Genomic DNA, 17,325 nt, shown 5'->3' with positions numbered 1-17,325 from the left:
GACCTAGGCTCAATCAGTGTAATTTCTGCTATCCCGGTGATGTAACTGTTTTGATCACTTTCATTGACCAGCATTTTCTATTATTCTACTTCATGAGTCACCAGTCGAACTCGTCTTAGAAAAATACTTCAAATCCTGGTTGCATCTTTGCGGCGGTTTCATCAAATTAGGGCTCCACATTTTCATAAAAGGGGAAATCCTCTCCTTCTTTTACAAAATACCCATTTAGAGTAGGGTAGTACGAGACAGAGATCTTCCTAGTCATCTTGAGCACTTTCTACCCCTTAGTGGTCGGAGGAGTGTACCCGAGACCATTCTTTCCTTTGTTCACCACCAAACTAGGCTGCTTTGGAACTCCTTGATGATATTTCCCTAGTCCCATGCCAGGAAAATATTGTATGTTCTTCATCATCTGATTCACTGGAGGACTCCAGATGGCTTCACAGTTAGCTTGGACTTCCTCCTTTGGCCCTTCTTTGACAATGGCTACACAAGTTATGTCTAATTCAAAACCACTCAGTTGGACTTCCTGGTCTTGTTCTTCCCCATTTTCAATATTGGCCAAAATGTTAACCACTTTGGGATCTCCAGCTACTGTGACCACCTTTCCCTTATGAATGAATTTCATTTTTTGATGGAGATTAGAGGACACTACCTTCACAGGATGCAACCAAGGTCTTCCCAAGAGCATGTTAAAAGTTATCGGTATATCAATGACTTGGAAATCAATATCAAACTTCATAGGGCCAATTTTTACGGCAAGGGTAATGATGCCAAGGATCTTCCTCTTGGTATTATCATATGCCCATATAGTTTAGGTGGTTGGCCTCATTTCTTTCTAGTTGATGCCAATACTCTTTATCGATCTCAATGGTAGCACATTCAAAGTGGACCCGTTGTCAACAAGAACCTGGGGAACCACTTTGTCAAGGCATTCTACTATGATGTGGAGAGCTTGATTGTGTTAGTCTCCTTTGGGAAGCTCTGAATCTGAGAACATCAGAGATTACACTACATATGTTGCCCCTACTATATGTGGGATATGTGTTGGATTTATCTCGATCGGCACCTACACATTAGTGAAGGAGTTTAAGACTGCTTCACGGTGCGAGGGGGATGCCATGAATAATCCCCAAATTGAGATGTTTGCTTGGGACTTCTTGAGTTGAGCCAAGACTGGGTTCTATGGCTCTTTCTTCACGCTGCTAGTTTTGACCTCGTTAGCCCTTGGCTATTCTACTGCTAGAGCCTTGCCCTTGTAGTCTTTCCCACTTTTAGTTTCCATCACGTTGACAAGTTTTTTCACAATAATCTCTATGGGATAACAATCTTCATCATCACTATTGGTTATGGTGATTATCCCTACCATGGTGTCATCCTCTTCTTATGATTCTCCCTTCTTGCTTGGGGTGGGAAGTCGAGCTCCCCCACAAATATCCACAACCCTAGCTCATAGCTTTTTGACTGAATTAGAAAGCTGTTGGAATGCAGCATCTACTGTCTTTGAGAATATGTCATCTGGCCCTATTTCCTCTAGATCATCCAACTTCTCACGGTAGTAACGGTCACCGACAGTTACTTCACCCAGTATGTTGTCAATTTCCTTCACTCTTTCCTATAACTTTAAGGTAGTGGAGTACACTTCACACAACTTTTCTTCCATTTGTAATACAGATTCTGGCTCATCTAGATAAACTTGCATCGGCTCTCCAGATCCTTCATCACTTTTTGAATTTGACGTAAAATCATCTCCTCCAATGTAGAGGGAAGGCTAAATGCCACCTGTTAGATCATCTATCAAATCATCACCACCAATGGCATAGACTGAGAAACATATCGGATGTTTGGGTGAGTAGTATTTTGACTCATCATCATAGACATTATACAAGGCCCTTGGTAGTCATCCTAGTCTAAATTCCCATCATCCTCTTGAGAATCAAAGTCATCTCCATCCTTCTCATCTTCATTCTCATCCTCATCCTCATCGTCGTCGTCATCATCATCCTCTTCTTCACTGATTTCCCCCTCACTTGGTTCTTCATCAGATTCTTCTGGACCATCAAATTCGACGACATCCAAACGCTCGTAGTATTCAGAGTGTATGGACCGAAAGATTTTCATAGGGTTGATCTTGACATCAATGGCTCAAAGTTAGAGCAGTCCAGACTCATCATCCTCTGTGTCACTCCCTATGTGGATTAAGGAGGTGTACTCTTTGATCTACTCCCCTATGCCCAATGTGGTTACTGCTCTGAGAAGATCAACTGTAACCTCTCCAATTACTTCTGGATTATCATCTAAAGATACAGCGGACTGAATTAGAGAAGTGGGATCACTCTCCCGGTCTTCTCCTAAAGGATTCACTGATCCTATTGATGAGGTCATCTTTTGGGAGTCTGGTAGTGCAAGCATATCCTTCCAATTGTACCCATCCGTCCATCCTTCTCTTCGGTAATATACCAAACCCTGAGAATGGGATTGGTATGAGGGTGATGAGGGATAAGAAGTGGGATGATATGAAGATGATGTAATGTGAGAGGTAGGATATGAAGATTGGGGGTGATAGGATAAGGAGGTTCGTTCACTTTGATGGTGGGGGTTAGGTTGATGATATGGCAGAGGCTGATAATATGGTGAAGGTGGAAGGTATGGTGAGGGTTGGTAATGTGATGCGGTGGATTATTTTGTTGATGAGGAAGGATGAATGGCAAGCGTCTAATCTTCTGATTCTTCTTCTGATGATTCTCTTCTTTTGAGAGTCCTCATGACTCCAGCCCTTTGACTCATGAGTTTCCTCTAAGCGCAGGCATTCATATGATTCTTTCGAGCTCTATGTATAATGAGTTGAGTGGGGTAACTCTCTGTGGCTTCTTCCTCTAGATTGTTCACATGATCAGGGAGTGAATTGGTGTTTACATTGGGAGATTGCTTGACCTTAGATTATTGTACTGTCGGGGAGATTATTGTACAGGGGGGGCTCTTCTCTTAGGGTTTGGAGTTGGAACCTCTAGTCTCGGTCTCATCTCATAGCACGTTGTGTGGTCTAATCCTAGCTATAGGTCCTTCGTCCATTAGTCGGTATTTCGTTAGCAGTAAACAAAGTCAACGAGTTCAGGAGGGCTCCTACACGGAGTTAGTGAGGTGACTGAACGAACAGAAAGCGGTATTACTTAACCTTGACTTCAATGGTCCCGTTATCTACCAAGTTTTGGATTACATGTTGTAAACCCAAACACCTTTAAGTGTTGTGCCCCTTTTGAGTGTAGTAAGCACAATATTCGTGATCCCTATACCAAGTTGGAGGAGGGTTGCTGATCACTCTTGGAGTCAGTGTCCCTAGCAATCCCTGTTTCTTTAACTTCTCATATGCTAGCATCACGAGCATTCCTAAATCAGAAAACTGCCTTCTTAGACATGGGACCTTCTGGGAGGGTGCATTTGCTTGTATTATGAATGGTTGTGAAGAAGTGGCTAGTGAGCCTGACTGCTGAACTGCACTCACCATATTAGTTTTCAGACTCTTTCCACGTCTGACTCGGGTGTTCTTACTTGCATCTTAGGAGGATCCTTGATACTGGGCCTCTCTCAGAATTCTGTTCTCCACCCATGTGCCAGTGGCTATTAAGGCACCAAAAGTTTGTAGATGTGGATAGTAAAGAACATCATAATAGCACTTTGACAAGTTCTCTATCAACATCTCCACTTGCTTTTCTTCTGAAGGCCGATCTGTCATTTTAGCGGCCTTATCTCTAAACCTCATTAAGAAGGCGATGAATCCTTCTCTAGGTTGTTGTCTTAATGTCTCAAGCTCTCAATGTTTCACATCCACTTCAGTGTTGTATGAGTACTGCTTGGTGAAGGCTTTCACCACTGTTGTCCAATTTTGAGTTTAGGATGACTCCAACTGTGTGACCCACCTTAGTGCTGGTCCTGATAGGATTAGTAAGAAGGCTTGCCCCATCTGGTTATTTGTAAGTTGCCACGACTTGGCGATGCTGAGGAAGACTTTGGGATGAGCTTTCGGGTCTCCTGACCCATCAATCCTGTCGGTCTGCCACTAGAATTTCTCGAAAATCCTTGCCCCATAAAAGAAACTCATTTCATCTGACACTATTGTTTGGCTTTCTGAACTCTTCCCTGCTCGGAACATATTTTTTGACTTTTCTAATTGCTCCCTGACTTTCCTTTCTCTGTCCATTTCTGGAGGTTCCATTTGAACGTGTGCTACAAATTCCTCTTCCTCATCTTCAATCACTACCCTGGGAGGAGGGACCCTGGAATAGACCCCTCATTGACCATTTGGATGGGAAGGTGAAGATCCTCTTTGACCGGTTGGCCTGACTTGCTTCGGTTCTACTGAGTCAACTCGAGAAGAGTTCCCACAATAGCCTATAGCTCTATTTTGATCCACATCTCCCGTCGTCGATGCCGGCTCATTCTTGGGACCAATTCTGGGAGGATTCTGAAGTGCATGCAATATCTGAGTTATCCCTCTCTTGACTTTAACCATTTCTGTCTACAAGGTCTCCACGGGATTGACCCAAGCTTGTTCGGTGATTCAGAGTCGTGTGGATCCATACTAACTGGGCTGTAATCACTTAGTATTAGACAATCTTAGAGAGATGACGGAGGTGACACTGGACTTAGGCGAGTTAATCGATTACCTTAACGTATCCAAAGGGACCGCGGAGAATACTTGAGGTGTGGAATTGTGCTTGAACCAAAAGTGGCATTTTTTAGGATTCTTAAATTCCCAACCCTTTGTTCACACATTCACTAAATTAACAACCAATGATCCATCTAAAGTTAGTCCACTTAATGATAGGGGGTGGATAAGGTTTGATGCCCCTAGTCCACTCGATATCATAAGTGGGAGAGTCATACAAATGGCTTGTCAAGAATATTCCCATAAGACATTCCATGTAATAAAGTCATGTTTTTCTTACACTTTTTCCCATTAGGTGTCCTTCCTCCTGATTTTCTCGGGACTTCTTGGGACTTGACGTGACTCCAACGAGATTACCCCTGAGTCACATATCTGGACTTTTTCCTTAAGGAGGAGGGACACCTTTTATCCGAAACCCACGTAGGAAAACAATTCTTTATAATGGGAATATAATATAGGAACATTCCTTTTCAAGACCACAAACAAGTTCTATAATTAGCTTGTGGCGCTCCTAGCTTCTTCATCTATTTTTTACATAATGCGAGCATGCGGTGGATGCAATAGGACCGATAAGGCTTCCTTGACAGGATCTATATACGCAAGGTACGTGATCCTTTTGACATACCCGTAGGTACGAGATCAAGGGGGTGACTTCCTTGCCCATTACTCGGGACTACACACGAGGTTAAGCAATTGGCCACAGGGTGGTAGAACCGCTTATGATTGTGTGAAAAAATGTAATGTAGGGTAACCATCATTCGATCTCAAAATGCCATAAAGTGCACAGACTTCCCTGAGGGTGCTGGCATAATTACGGACATCTTCGCCATTTGATGATGCATTCGATCTCAAAATGTCATAAAGTGCGTGAACCTCTTCGTGGTGCTGGCACAATTATAACATCCTCGTTGTTTGACAATAACTTTCACTCTTGTATAGGAAGCGGGTATCATGTGTTCTCAGAGTACTCTCCATGACATGCACTGACCTCCCTGAGGGTGCGGGCATGATAGGGAGTCCCTCGCCAAATTATTTCACTTCAAGCACGATGCATGATGCGGTTAGCGAATATAATTACAAACATAGGGTTAGCCAAACACGTTTTCAAACAAATGTGGTGGAAAATGTTCTTGCATTTAAAGGTAGCATCTAGTATCAGAAGCTTAACATTTATCCCTAGTGGAGTCGCCACTGTGAGGGTAACGGCCAAAAATGGACTTGCATCCCATCCTCTCTCCTCTCTTTCTCTTTCATGTGAGGGAGGGGGTGTGTCATGTGTGCTTAGCTTGCAGGCCCCGCACAGCCGTATCACCAGTTAAAGACACGTGGGGGCCTATTTCACAAGAGCTTAAAATTCATCATTTGAGACAAGGGTTTGATGATGGTCCAATACAGGGATCGGGATCATACAAATGGGGGTTTGGAGTAGCCACCTAGGGTTATGGGCCTAGGACCCGGGGGTGGGCCCAATTCCTAAGGAAAGTGCCCGAAATCTAGTCTGGTCCAAAGATTTAAGGTAAGTGTCAGGTTGTCGAATTGGGAAGGTGTTAGGCACCCAATCTACCCAGTTCGACCAGTCTTCTTACTAAATACTTAAGAACGAACATTTTTCAGAATTATTACTATTCCATATGCATGACTAATTTATTACACATATATACATTAATTGAATTCAAACTACTATATACACTAAAACAAGGTCTATATAAAGTCTACATGATGATAATGGGGTTGAGAAACTGTACCTGAAGTTAACCCCTGTTTCAGGTCAAGAGGGGTGGGCCTCTGATTTGTACTGGCTCAGACAGTCTTTCGGATTCTCCTGGCTTAGGGGAAGATGGCATTGACCTCCAACTTCCTTTCTTTGATTGTGATGGTATTCTGACAGGGTTTCGGCTAGGAACGGTTTCTTTCGAATTTGGATTCTGATAGAGTTTTTGCTAGGGAAGGCTATTTTCAGATTTGGATTTAGATAGAGCTTTGGCTAGGGAAGGCAATTCCTAGGCTTAGGATGAGGTGGCAGTCCGGTAGAGCTTCTGTTGGTGATAGGCTAGGGGAGGACTAGGCTGTGGTGGCACTCCAGCAGAGCTTCTGCTGGGGATGGCTATTTCTGGAAAGATTCTAGGGGCACTCGGATAGGGCTTCCGCTAGGAGCTGCTATTTTGGAAAGAAACAGATTAACCTAAAAATGGATTGAAGATCCCCAAAGCCCTGAAGAACACTTTGAAGATCGGAACAGAGTTCCGGATCTTGACAAGGATCTCTTCGTAGACCCGAAGAACCTCAAGGGGGGTTTCTATTTCTGGTAAAACTCAAAAACACTCAAAGGAGGGGGTTGAAGAACACACTACTTTTGGTAAAAATTGGATTGGACTAAGAACTTGGATTAAAGATCTTTAAAGTCCCAAAGAACATTTCGAAGATCCGAACAAGATTTTGGATCTTGACGAAGATCGCTCCGAAGACCCAAAGAAACTCAAGGGGGGAGGGGAGGAGAGAGGGTAGAGCTTCACTACTATGGAGTGAGGTGGGGTTGTTTTGCTATGTAAAATCCGAAGGAGGGGGAGTATTTATAGGTTTTTCAGATACCCAATGGACAGAAGAGGGTTCTTGGACTAAAATGGGTGTAGCAGACTTTTATCTAATGGACAAAAGTGGTTCTTAGACTAAAATGGGTGAAACGGGATTTTATCCAATGGGTAAAAGAGGGTTTTTAGGAAAGAGAATCCTTAGCCAAAAAAGTGAGATTTTGGTCTCAAGTGGGTGAAGAGTGAATCTCTTCACCCACCAGGTCAACGGAAAACCAATCTCAGCCATTGCCGGTGGCGTGCAAGATTGGGCTGAAGTGCACGGGGCATGGTCAGTATAGGAGGACAAGCAATGCGGGCAATGTCATATGTGTGCGGTGTATGGCACACGGGTAGTGGCATGTGGGTGTGTGGTGCATGGCACACGGGTAGTGGCATGTGGGTGCGCAACACATAGCATGGCACCATGGCATAGGCAGCTAGCATAGACTGCGGCCATGGGTAGTAGCTGGCAAAGGTGCAGGCATGGCCACCAGGCAAGCAGGGCAAAGGGGGCGTGGGCATGGGTAGTAGACAGGCAGGCTAGGCAGCAGCCAGCACACGCAGGTGTACGGGTTGGCCTGTCGGCTTACGAGCACAGGTGTGCAGCGGGGGCGTAGGCCTAGTTGGGTGGGGGTGTGAGCCTGGCAGGGTAGGGGCATGGGCACATGGGGGCACGAGCCAGGCTAGGCAGGGGTGCGGGTTGGATTACACCATGTGCTACAGCCCATGGGCAATAGCCATGTGCTGCGGCCATGGGCAACGGGCACGCATGGGGACTAGCCTGCTAGCCAATGCACGTGATCATGGATTTTTTTGGTGACAGTCGCGAGAGATCCGTCGGTCTGATTTTGATGCCCCATATATCATTAGAATCATATTTTTTAGCACTGTCCATCCATACGATCATCTTGATTGGATTCCTTCGTATATAAAAGGTCAAAATTGGACCCTCTTCTCTCCCGTGCAAGGGTTTCCAGGGTTTCAGGTAGGGGAATGTTTATAGGTTATCTGGGTAGATAGGGGATGAATTTTAGGGTGTTTGGGTAGGTAGGGGATTTTTTCAGGTTTCCAGCAGGCTTTTCAGTGTGCACGGCATATGTACAAAAAAATGTAATTTTTTAAGGATGATCGAAGGAGATCCGACGGTCCAATTTTTACGTACTATATATTGTCAAAATTGTATTTTCGAGCACTATCCATCTGTGTGGTCATATTAACCAGATTCGTTCATATATAAAAAGTCAAAATTAGACCCTCTTCTCTTCTGCGCGGGGGTTTCTAGGGTTTCAGGTAGGGGAATGTTTCCATCATCATCTCTATTGATCAGAAGTCGAAAGTCACGTCCAAGATCCGCATTTCATCATAGCTGGAGGAAGGTGATAAAATTAGGTGTCTACAATGTGCAAGGGCATGGCTTAGGCATGCGAACCACATCGGGCACTGGCTTAATCTTCTCTGACCATCCCGCATTTGATGTCACCCTTGCTGTCATACACCATAGGGTACCTACATCCACCCTTGCCGATTTGGACCCTGCATGACCAAACTGAACCAACTGGTCAATAAATCGGATTTAGGGAGCACTGCTCTACAATATTACTTTTAAGTTTTCCCTTCTAAACCTGTAGGCTTTTGTTTTTAATAAATTTGGTATAAAGCCAACTACTTTATCAGAGTCCCTACTTCTTGACATGATGTAATGATATTAAACAACTATTCAGTCTCCTACTAGGTGATGGAGGATGGTTAAAAATTAAGGCATCTGTTTAGGTGATCAAAGTGACAGTTCAGGCTGGATGCCTAGATGATGCATTGATAGCTATGTTTAGAGTAGTACAACATAGATAAGACCTGATCAATTGTAATTGGGAACCTAAGCAACATTAATTGGATTTAATTGAGACCAGTCAATTGATACTAGGGATATCTCTGGTATTTGAAAAAGCTAGAGAATTCACTCTTTGTTTGGCACCTATTGAAACAACGAGCTCAAAAAATAGATTATAGACTTGTATTTTAGCTGCAGATTGGGTGTCCAAGTGTTAAACAAATTATTGTTAATATTCTTACTGTTCCAGGGGGTTATCCATTTTACCTGCCCCATCACTGTTACTATGTCTAGAAATTACGTGTTAATTTTGCTTTATGTGGGATATATCTACAATCTATTTTTCTTTTTTATTTAGAGAACATATCGTTGTTGGTGTGCACTGTGTCTAGGAATCCTATAATCTTGCACATCTTATTGTTAAACATTAGGTTACTTTTATAATGGAAGCATGTCATGCCTTTGAATATTTTGGTCTTCTGCTACTCTTTGTAAACTAGATAGGATTTACCCTTTACATATTAATAGCGAAAATCTGAAATTGTAGTTTGTAGTGCAGAAATATTGCAATGGCTAATAACCAGGTGGCTGTAAACTGGACCCAGGCTGAGGCTGATGAATTTGTTAAACTAATGATTGACAACATTAAAAAGGGAAATAAGACTAATTCTACTTTTATTAAAAGCAGTTGGACTGATATTAAGGAGCGATTAGAGTTAGTTGTGAGTCAAACATTTACTAGAGAACGACTCCAGAACAAGATGAACAAAATGCATACGGACTACAGAAATTTCAAGAAATTACTGGAAACTACGGGTTTTGGATGGAATCCAATCACCAAGACAGCGACAACAGATGATAAAGTATGGGAAAATGCTTTACAGGTAAACGACATTTCCTATTATTCTTATAAAATTGATTTTACATTTATAAAGTCTCATACGTTGTGTTGTACTATTTAGGAAAATCCAGAGTGGGTGAAGTTTAAGAGGAATGGGTTACCACATTGGCCTGAGCTACAGATGATATTTGGAGATTCCTATGCATGTGGAGATAGGGAAACTAATCGGGATGAGAAAGATTTTGGTGAGACACAGATGAACCAAGATCCACAAACACCTCTTAAAACGAATCTAGATGACATAGAAGAGGATTTGGAGGTGACTAAACCTTCAAAGCGTAGGCTTGACAGAACTCCTACTAGACTTAGGAAAAAAAGTTCAACCACAGATGTGAATCGTGTAATGACGAATCTCGATAAATTTTGTAGTTGGAGAATGGAGCTAGGTGTCAATCCAGAAATCACATCTGCAAGATGATCTAACCAACCTTGTGGATTAGCGATAGCTGGTGGTGGTATTAATTAACCTACCACAATTGATCATAGCGTGGTTGGTTGTCAAGGCTTGCTGGACTCCATACCTGATTTGCCACAGGATATATATTTCAAAGCTGAGTGTATGTGGAATGATCCTAATTGGAGGATGTCATTCTGTGCAACACTTCCTGAAAGAAGGAAGTGGTTTATAGATCATCTTACTGCTCAATCTTCAGATAAACAATAAACTGTTTTAGGAAAGGGTGTAAGCAATAGAGATGTGCAAGAGTGATTTCAGCGATCTGGTTGGACAATTAGCCATTATTTTGGGATAGTGTTGAAGGATATGCGTTCACTAACAAAAGAAAGAATCAATCCACCAAGATTCAATCATATCCCCATTGAGATAGCTTCAAATCCAAAGTATTGGCTATTTTTTAAGGTAATCAATAGATAAAATTATGGCTCATTTTTTAGCAAAAGATTTTATTACTAAACTAACAAAAACATGTGAAACTTGAGATATAGGACTACATAGGTGCAACTGATGGCAGTCAGGTTCATACAAATGTACCAAGAGAATATCAAACCCGTTACAGGAATCAAAAAGGATAACAACACAAAATGTGATGTGCATCTATTCATATGCGCGTTACATATGTGAATGCAAGATGGGAAGGAAGTGCAAATGACTGCAGAGTCTTTGAATCAGCAAGAAAAAATCCACTTTTCCCACATCCACCTCCAGGTGAAATTTTAACTTATATGTTTTGGTATTAACAATTTAGTCTTATATTAATATTCGATACTTCAATGCCACATATAATACTAATCATACCATTGTATATTATAAAATATTAACTACATGCAAGTATTATGTCGTAGACTCCATATATGCAAATCAAACTGGCTATTTAACACTGTTCAAGGGTGAGAGATATCATTTGCCAGGTTATAGAGAGATGAAAGTGGTCCAAGAACTGCTAGAGAGCTATTTAACTATAGGCATTCATTTCTAAGAAATGTCATTGAACGCATTTTCGGAGTCCTAAAAAATAAATTCAAGATTTTAAGGCAAATGAATGATTATCCCCTTGAAACTCAAGGTTCTATTGTGATTGCATGTTGTGGCTTGCATAACTATATAAGAGATGAAGCCCATCTAGATCAAGAGTTTGCAGGATTTGGGCTCGATGACAAGGACCCACCAGAAGATCATCAACACTATGATGGCTCTTTATCTTCATCTAGTAAAACTAACCGAATAAGAGAGATGAATGAAGTTAGGATATGCATTGCTAATGAATTAGCTGTGAAGGAAAGACTACAACCAATATGAAGAAAGTGTGTTTAAGTATTTTGATGGAAATACTTTGATGAAGTATTTTGACGAAGCTTCTCCTTGTTTTTTTTCTTCTTATAATTAATTTGAGATTTGCAGTAAATAGATGTGATACTAATTGGTTCTTACTTTATTTACAATGGAACCTGGAATTTTGTAGTATTCATACCAAAATTCTATGTTATGGTATTGTAACCTTTAATTTTAAATTTTTTTTCTTAACCATGATACGATATTTCATATCTATGTTACAGTATTGTAACTTTTTTTTTAAACCATGAAACTATGTATTTTGATATAAATTTCATTTCAATATTAATGGTGTTTTGTGTAAATATTGAAATAATGAAAAAAAATGTGCTAGGGAATAGTTCTTACCAAACGCCATTTCACTTCAGAACTATCCCTAGAACGGTTTAGGAACAAGTTTACCAAATACCCAAATAGAGTCAAAAAATCATCTTTTAATGAGGTGACACAAATAGATGATTTTGCCGAAGAACGATGTTCTTAGAAGGGAATCGTTATCAAATAGGCTTTTACGGGCTGCAGAGTATTCAAGTGAAAGACTTGATCATGTCTCTAAGTTTTCAAAACTCAGTTAAGGAACATATTTATGTCTCTGGGTTTTCAAAACTCAAAACTCAGTTAAGGAGCATATTTTGCATAGTTAGAGTTCCAAATGTTGTTAGCATGTTTACTGAAACCCTAGATTTAGTTTCTTCATTGCTCAAGGCTCCAACTCAAGTCTTGAGGAGACAATCAAGTCTAAGAGTACAATTCGATTTACGATTAAAAAACATAAGAAATAAAAAAGCACCTGAGCTAAATTTACCTCAGAATTGACATTACTGGGTTCTACCAACTCAAAACTGGAAATATGATCGGTTGGGCTTTGACAATTCATCGTATGGCTGTTTCAAATGGTTGCTACACAGCTTAGGGAGTGATAGCACCACTTTAATCCAACATTCATCTGTATAGGATTTCTCTGGTTTTATTTATAGATCTTTTTAAACATTTCAACATTGTTGTACCATGTTTGGTACAGTCAGATTCGAAGGTAAAATCATCTTTGTAATTGTTACAAAGACATGCACCTCAAGAATCCCACAGAGACTACTGGAAGAGATTGGTGGTATGGTGCTTGTGTCTGACTTAAATGACGAAGATGCAACAAGAAATTTCATTACCTTCTAAAGCAGAGAAATTCAGAGCCCTAAGTCAAAGATCCTTAAAAAATTAAAGAGATAAAAAAAAATTCACTGATCAATATTCCAAAAGCAGAGAGAGAGAGAGAGAGAGAGAGGCAATTTATCTCTACTACATCTAACACTCGACGACACCCAGTGACTAAGACCCCAAAAAAGTTAAAGTTATCACATAAGACGACATCTACAATTGATAAACGAAGTTCTCTAGAAAATCCAATGAGACCAACGACATTTGAGAGAGATAGAGAGACACAGAGACAGAGGTTTAGACCCCATGCCTTAGAAACCTAGAATGTGACTAGGATGCTTGCCATCATCCTACATGACCTGTCAGGATCTCATAAGCAATACCTGTAGACACCCAATTTTGTCACCCTCCCCCAACTATGATGACTTAAGGATCATGGATGCAACCTCTCGCTTCCGATTGACAAAGATGACAATTGATAGAGGTAACCCAACCCTGAAGCATTTCATACTTACCCAAAGACCCTAGAAATCCCGTGTGAGAGAAAGAAGGGTCCAATTATGACTTCTCATAAATGAAGGAATTCGGTCCAAAGTGACCGTACGGATGGATAGTACTCAAAATCATGATTCCAATGAAATATGATGCATCAAAATTAGACTATCGGATCTCCCGCAATCATTCCCAGAAGTTATACCTTGAACATCCAAACCCCACCCATGCAAGCACCCACACCTTGCCATGAGCACCCAAACCCCGCCCATGCAAGCACTCACATCTTGTCATGGAAACCTAGACCCAGCCTTGAGCACCCTGGAGTGCACCAACCTTGCCCAGCCTCACACACCCCTGCGGGCAACAACCAGCCTTGCGCACCCCCCGTGCACTAGCTTCGGTACCCTGGTGCCCTCGCCTGATGCCCAGTGCCCTCGTATGGTGCCCAGTGCCCCTGCCTAGTGCCCGATTCCCCTACTTGAGATTGAAATCCTCGCTCTGATGACCCGATTTATGAGGAGATTCCCTCTTCATCTGCTTATGTACTCCGCACTGCCCCACTAGCGTACCCTACACCATGACCTCCCATTGGCCCAAAAAGGTATCTTTTCACACTATTGGCCAAAAAAAGCATCTTTTTCTCCATTGGCTAAAAGATTACCTTTTTCACCCTATTAGCTCAAAAAAAGAATCTTTTCACCTCATCGGCCCAAAAAAGCATCATTGTATCTCATTGGCCAAAGAAATTCACCTTTCACCCTATTGGCCCAAAAATTTACTTTGTTATCCTATTGGCCAAGAAAATCCAATTTTTAACGCCATTGGCCAAGGAAATCCCCCTTTTCCCCCCCATTAGTCCAAAAAAATCTATAAATACCCCCTCTCTTTGGTTTTACACACTCAAGCCTCTTAGTGAGTATCTCTTGTAGAGAAGCTTTGCCCTCTCTCCTCCCCTCCCCCCTTGAGGTTCTTCAAGTCTTCGGAGAGATCTTCATAAGATTTTAAGTGTTCTTTGGGCCTTCGAAGTTCTTCAATCATCTGAATTTTTGAGTGAGCATTTTGTGTAGGAGAAACTTTACCTTCATCACCCCCACTTTGAGGTTCTTCAAGTCTTCGAAGTGTACTTCATAGATTTGAAGTGTTCTTCGAATATTCAAACAATTCTTTGAATCTTTTAAGTGTTCTTTGGGCCTTTGAAGTTCTTCAAACATTTGAGTTTCTTCAAGCCCTCCCCTAGCCTACTCCAAGCAGAAGCTTTGAAGGATTGCCACCTCAGTGTAGCCCTCCCATAGCCTATCCCTAGCAAAACCTTTGTCGAAGTGCCATCTCAGCCTAGCCCTCTCATAACCTATTCTTAGTAGAAGCTCTACCGGAGTGCCACCTAGCCTAGCCTCCCATAGCCTATCCCCAGCGGAAGCTCTACCGGAGTGCCACCTCAGCCTAGCCCTCCTATAGCCTATCCCTAGTGGAAGCTCTGTCAGAGTGCCACCTCAACCAAAATTCGAAAGTAACCCATCTCTAGCTGAGGCTTTGATAAATTGACACCTCAGTCTAAACCCAAAAGTAATCGTTCCTAGCCAGAACTCTGTCCAAATATTACCACAGTTAACATCTCCCAAAAAATGAAGTTGGAGGTCAAGGCCATCTTCCCCTGAGCCGGGAGAATCCACAAAAAGTTCATGACAGCACTAATCGGGGGTCCACCCCTCTTGACCTAAAACAGGGGTCAAACTGATGTATAATTTCTCATCCAAATTAGCATAATGTAGACTTTATATTGACCTTATTTTAGTGTACACAATTATTTAAGTTCAGTCAATGTATATATGAGTGATAACTTAGCCATGCATACGGAATAGGAATAATTGTGAAAAATGTTCGTTCTTAAGCATCTAGTAGGAAGACCGGTTGAACTGGGTAGATTGGGTGGCTAATACCTTCCCAATTCTATAACCTGACACGTACCCTAAATCTCTAGACCAAACCAACTTTTAAGCTCTTTTCTCAGGAATTGGGCCCACCCTCGGGTGCTAGGCCCATAATTTTAGGTGGCGGCTCCAAACCCCTTTTGTATGATCCCAATCCCCCATATTATACCATCATCAAATACCCATCTCAATGACGGCCTTTACACTCCTATGAAATAGGCCCCCACTTATCTTCGAGCTGCGGTACGATGGTGTGGGGCCCATGAGTTAGCACATATGACACACCCTTCCCTAAGAAAGAGACAGAGAGGAAAGAGAGTCGAATGCTAAAGTTCTTTTTTTCCCCACAAAAGGGAAGAAGAGAGATCTCCGGCCGCTACAGTCACAGTGATGACTCCGCTGGGGACATGTCAAGCTTCCAATACTAGATGCTATAATTAAATGTAAGAACATTTTCCACCATGTCTGTTTGAAAACATGTTTAGCTAACCCCATGTTTGTAATTGTATTCACTAACCACATCATGCATCGTGCTCGAAGTGAAATCATTTGGCGAGGGACTCCCTGTCATGCCGGCACCCTCGGGGAGGACCGTGCAATTTATGACAATCTGAGATCTAATAATGATATTCCTGCATTACACTTTTGCACACAATTACTCACAGTTCCACCACCCCCGTGGGCAGTTGCTTAACCTCGTGTATAGTCACGAGTAATGAGCAAGGGAGTCATCCCCTTGATCTCGTATCTCTGGGTATATCAAAAGGATCACGTACCTTTTTTATATAGATCCTGTCAAGGAAGCCTTGTCGGTCCTATTACATCCACTGCATACTCACGTCATGTAGGAAATAGATGGAGAATGCTAGGAATGCCACAAGTTGATCTGTAGAATTTGTTTGAGGTTTTGATAAGGAATCTTCCTATAATGCATTCTAGTCATAAAGAAATGCTCTCCTAAGTGGGTTTCAGATAAAAGGTTTCCTTCCTCCTTAGAAATGATATGGATGATTTGGTATACGTGACTCTGGGGTGATTCTCGTTAAAGTCCTACAAAATGCCAAATTATCTAAAAGGCCTGAGGAAACTAGGAGGAAGGTCATCTAGTAGGATAAGATTAAGGAAAACATGAATGTATTGGTAGAGAATGTCTTATAGAGTATTCTGGTCATACCATTTGTGTGTATCTCCCACTTATGACATTAAGTGGACTAGAGGCATCAACTCCTATCCACTCCTTATCATTAAGCGAACTAACTTTTAATGAATCATTGATTTACAATTGAGTGGATGAATGAACAAAGGGTTAGGAATACAAGAAACCTAAAATAAACCACCTTTGGTTCAGGCACAATTCCACAGCTCAAGTATTCTTCGCAGTTCGTTTGGACACATCAGGGTAACCAATTAACTCACTTAAAGTCCAGTGTCACCCTCATCGTCTCTCCGGGAGTGTCTACTTACAAGTGACTACAGCCCAATTCACATAGATCTGCCTAACCTTGAATCACCTGAACAAGCATAGGTCCACCCCGTAGAGACCTTGCAAACATAAATTACCGAGGTAAAGAGTGGATTAGCTCAGATATTACACATACTCCAAAACCCTCCCAGGACTGACCCCAGGGCCAAATCGACATCGGCTATAGGAGAATTGGAATAGAATGGACCTATGGGTTATTACGGAACTTCTTCCCGAGTCGACTCAGGAGAGCCAAAACTAGTCAAGCCAACCGGTCAATGAGGAGTTTCGCCCATTTTTCTGAATGGTCAACGAGGAGCCTATTCCCCAGTTCCTCTGCCCAGGGTTGTGATTGAAGACAAGGAAGAGGAATTTGTGGCACACATCTGAATGGAACCTCCAAAGACAGAGAGAAAGAAAAACCAGAGGGCAGTTGAAAAAATTAGAAAATATAATCCAAACTAGAAAGAGTGCAGAAAGTCATGTAATGGATTCTGATGAGATGAGTTTCTTCTCCGGGGCAAGGATTGCCAA

At 41.8% G+C, this 17,325-nt stretch overlaps 1 protein-coding gene across 1 annotated transcript; it reads left to right on the top strand.

The window, feature by feature from the left end:
• The first annotated feature begins 9,633 nt into the window (after positions 1–9,633).
• LOC122079815 (L10-interacting MYB domain-containing protein-like) lies at positions 9,634–10,383 on the top strand. The gene is made up of 2 exons (XM_042646544.1): positions 9,634–9,948; positions 10,027–10,383. Exons 1-2 carry the CDS (start codon positions 9,634–9,636, stop codon positions 10,381–10,383), a joined length of 672 nt encoding a protein of 223 aa, XP_042502478.1.
• Positions 10,384–17,325: the final 6,942 nt, after the last annotated feature.

Source organism: Macadamia integrifolia, chromosome 5 (assembly GCF_013358625.1).
Source record: "Macadamia integrifolia cultivar HAES 741 chromosome 5, SCU_Mint_v3, whole genome shotgun sequence".
Taxonomy (NCBI): domain Eukaryota; kingdom Viridiplantae; phylum Streptophyta; class Magnoliopsida; order Proteales; family Proteaceae; genus Macadamia; species Macadamia integrifolia.
Note: the sequence above shows the minus strand (reverse complement) of the source record. Positions and strands in the feature narration are given on the sequence as shown.

What these genes read in the sequence shown, in the direction of transcription:
- LOC122079815 (XM_042646544.1), top strand. Translation starts at nt 9,634, where the DNA reads ATGGCTAATAACCAGGTGGCTGTAAACTGGACCCAGGCTGAGGCTGAT. An exon ending in TATGGGAAAATGCTTTACAG is followed by an intron (nt 9,949 to 10,026) that starts GTAAACGACATT and finishes TGTACTATTTAG; the next exon opens with GAAAATCCAGAGTGGGTGAA.